The 3,344-nt window shown below is 44.1% G+C and overlaps 1 protein-coding gene across 1 annotated transcript in view; it reads right to left on the bottom strand.

The window, feature by feature from the left end:
- The window catches only part of dcc (DCC netrin 1 receptor), a gene marked incomplete at its 5' end in the record, with an annotated part of 182,987 nt that overhangs the window by 50,024 nt on the left and 129,619 nt on the right, over positions 1-3,344 (bottom strand). The window contains 2 exons of the mRNA XM_079605559.1: positions 358-457; positions 646-711. Of these exons, the coding sequence (XP_079461685.1) occupies positions 358-457; positions 646-711 (166 nt within the window). The remainder of the gene's footprint in view (positions 1-357; positions 458-645; positions 712-3,344) is intronic.

The following is a 3,344-nucleotide window of genomic DNA, read 5'->3' as shown; positions in this document are numbered from 1 at the left end:
AAATACGGTATATACAATGTTAAAGTTTCATAAAATAGCATAATTTTGAACGAAAACCTGAGAAAATCATGTCAAGTCTTCATACGGATGGGATTCAGACTAGAGTCGGATCGGGGAGAATTTTCTGTCTGAGCCCGACATGATTAGGGTTGGAGAGGAACTCTACAGGACAGTGGGCCTTCAGGAGCCGGGTTAAAGAGCTATGCTCTACACAGTGGTTCTCAAACCTGTCACATGGGTTAATGAGGTGATGAGGTCATTCAGGTGTGTTTGATTAGGGAGACAAAGAAAACGTGCAGTGTTGGTGGTCCTCCAGGACAGGTTTGAGAAACACTCAGTACAGCTTCCATCACTGACCCGATCCGGTTCTCCAGAACAGAAGAAGCACACGGACAGTCTAATGAGTAGAAGCACTGTTTCTCATTCACTCTCACTCTTGAGTTTGGACACTTTTGCACTAACAATGCAAAACATTTTTCAATGTTTATTTCATGTTGCAATAAAAGAGCAGAAGTCTTGTGCTGAGAGACTGGAGCATTTCTCTGACGCTCCACAAACAACACAAGACTGACCGTCACCGCTCTCAAAGCTACTGTCAGATGCTGTGTGTGTGTGTGTGTGTGTGTGTGATGCATGTGCTCCTACCGTTCAGACTGCTCATGTCAATCGGGTTATTGTCCGAGGGCCAGTAAGAGCTGTCTCCATGACGACCTGAGACCAGAGAGAGAAGCGCTGAGATCAGGGTGAGACACACACACACACACACACACACACACACACACACACACACACACACACACACACACACACACACACACACACACACACAGGTGACCTATAATGCCACTTTCCACAAGATGTAATACGAGTCTCTGGCGTCCCCAGAGTGTGTCTGGGAAATTACAGCTCAAAATACCAGATCATTTATTATTTCTGACGATCTTTCTGAGTTTTGAATTATGCGGGGCACTTCCGAGTTGGGGAACTTCCATTCAACAAGACAGAAACGAATCATTTGACATTATAAGGTTGCCCTACAAATAAAGCTGATCCGTCAGTGTGACTGAATGAGCTGTCAATGTTTTATTAAAGAATAACACGTGAATAACGTCACTCTTGACATTTCAACATGCCGTTATAACAAGAATATCTAAGAGCTCTTTTCAGTCGTGCATTATTTTCCTCATGTTATTTTATTTTTCGCCCTTTGCATTCCGCCATAAAAGTATGAAAAAGGAAAACATATACTGTACATTTGTGGTGTGTATAAACGTGCAGATTTAGGGCCGGTATTATTATAAACGTGCAGATTACTGGTAGAAGCAGCGGGCCCCGATTATAGCGCTGACACATGGGGACCCGGGAGAAGTCAGATCTTCATGATATGTCCCCTTTAATATTTAGCTTCTCCAGTAAATGTGTCTTGATTTGGGAATGTTTAGATAGTTGTAGAAATACTGATGAATAACTTTATTTTGCAGTGAAGAAAACCCTGATTAATCTCTATATTTTCACCGAACTCTATTTACGACCAGGTGTGTGTTTACGGTGTGTGTTTACGGTGTGTGTTTACGGTGTGTGTTTACGGTGTGTGTTTACAGTGAGTTTACGGTGTGTGTTCACTGTGTGTTTACGGTGTGTGTTTACGCTGCATGTTTACAGTGTGTGTATACGGTGTGTGTTTACGGTGTGTGTTCACTGTGTGTGTTTACGGTGTGTGTTTACGGTGTGTGTTTACGGTGTGTGTTTACGGTGTGTGTTTACGGTGTGTGTTTACGGTGTGTGTTTACGGTGTGTGTTTACAGTGTGTGTTTACGGTGTGTGTTTACGGTGTGTGTTTACAGTGTGAGTTTACGGTGTGTGTTTACGGTGTGTGTTTACGGTGTGTGTTTACGGTGTGTGTTTACAGTGTGTGTTTACGGTGTGTGTTCACTGTGTGTTTACAGTGTGTGTTTACGCTGCATGTTTACAGTGTGTGTATACGGTGTGTGTTTACGGTGTGTGTTCACTGTGTGTGTTTACGGTGTGTGTTTACGGTGTGTGTTTACGGTGTGTGTTTACGGTGTGTGTTTACAGTGTGTGTTTACGGTGTGTGTTTACGGTGTGTGTTTACGGTGTGTGTTTACGGTGTGTGTTTACGGTGTGTGTTCACGGTGTGTGTTTACGGTGTGTGTTTACAGTGTGTGTTCACGGTGTGTGTTTACGGTGTGTGTTTACGGTGTGTGTTCACGGTGTGTGTTTACGGTGTGTGTTCACTGTGTGTTTACGGTGTGTGTTTACGGTGTGTGTTTACGGTGTGTGTTTACGGTGTGTGTTTACGGTGTGTGTTCACTGTGTGTGTTCACTGTGTGTTTACGGTGTGTGTTTACGGTGTGTGTTTACGGTGTGTGTTTACGGTGTGTGTTTACGGTGTGTGTTTACGGTGTGTATTTACGGGGTGTGTTCACTGTGTGTGTTTACGGTGTGTGTTTACGGTGTGTGTTTACGGGGTGTGTTCACTGTGTGTGTTTACGGTGTGTGTTTACGGTGGGTGTGTGTTTACGGTGTGTGTTTACGGTGTGTGTTTACGGTGTGTGTTTACGGTGTGTGTTTACGGTGTGTGTTCACTGTGTGTTTACGGTGTGTGTTGACGGTTTGCGTTTACGGTGTGCGATTACGGTGTGTGTTTACGGTGTGTGTTTACGGTGTGTGTTTACGGTGTGTGTTTACGGTGTGTGTTTACGGTGTGTGTTCACTGTGTGTTTACAGTGTGTGTTTACGGTGTGTGTTTACGTAGTGTGCGTTTACGGTGTGTGTTTACAGTGTGTGTTTACGGTGTGTGTTTACAGTGTGTGTTTACAGTGTGTGTTTACGGTGTGTGTTTACGGTGTGTGTTTACGGTGTGTGTTAACGGTGTGTGTTTACGGTGTGTGTTTAGGGTGTGTGTTTACGCTGCATGTTTACAGTGTGTGTTTACGGTGTGTGTTTATGGTGTGTGTTTACGGTGTGTGTTTACGGTGTGTATTTACGCTGCATGTTTAGGGTGTGTGTTTACGGTGTGTGTTTACGGTGTGTGTTTACGGTGTGCGTTTACGGTGTGTGTTTACAGTGTGTGTTTACGGTGTGTGTGTGTTTACGGTGTGCGTTTACGGTGTGTGTGTGTTTACGGTGTGTGTTTACGCTGCATGTTTACGGTGTGTGTTAACGGTGTGTGTTTAGAGTGTGTGTTTACGCTGCATGTTTACGGTGTGTGTTTACGGTGTGTGTTTACAGTGTGTGTTTACGCTGCATGTTTACAGTGTGTGTATACGGTGTGTGTTTACGGTGTGTGTTTACGGTGTGTGTTTACAGTGTGTGTTTACGCT

The sequence above is a fragment of the Phoxinus phoxinus genome (assembly GCF_949152265.1).
Source record: "Phoxinus phoxinus genome assembly, chromosome: 3".
Classification (NCBI taxonomy): Eukaryota; Metazoa; Chordata; class Actinopteri; order Cypriniformes; family Leuciscidae; genus Phoxinus; species Phoxinus phoxinus.
This window is presented reverse-complemented; position numbering and strand designations above follow the sequence as displayed.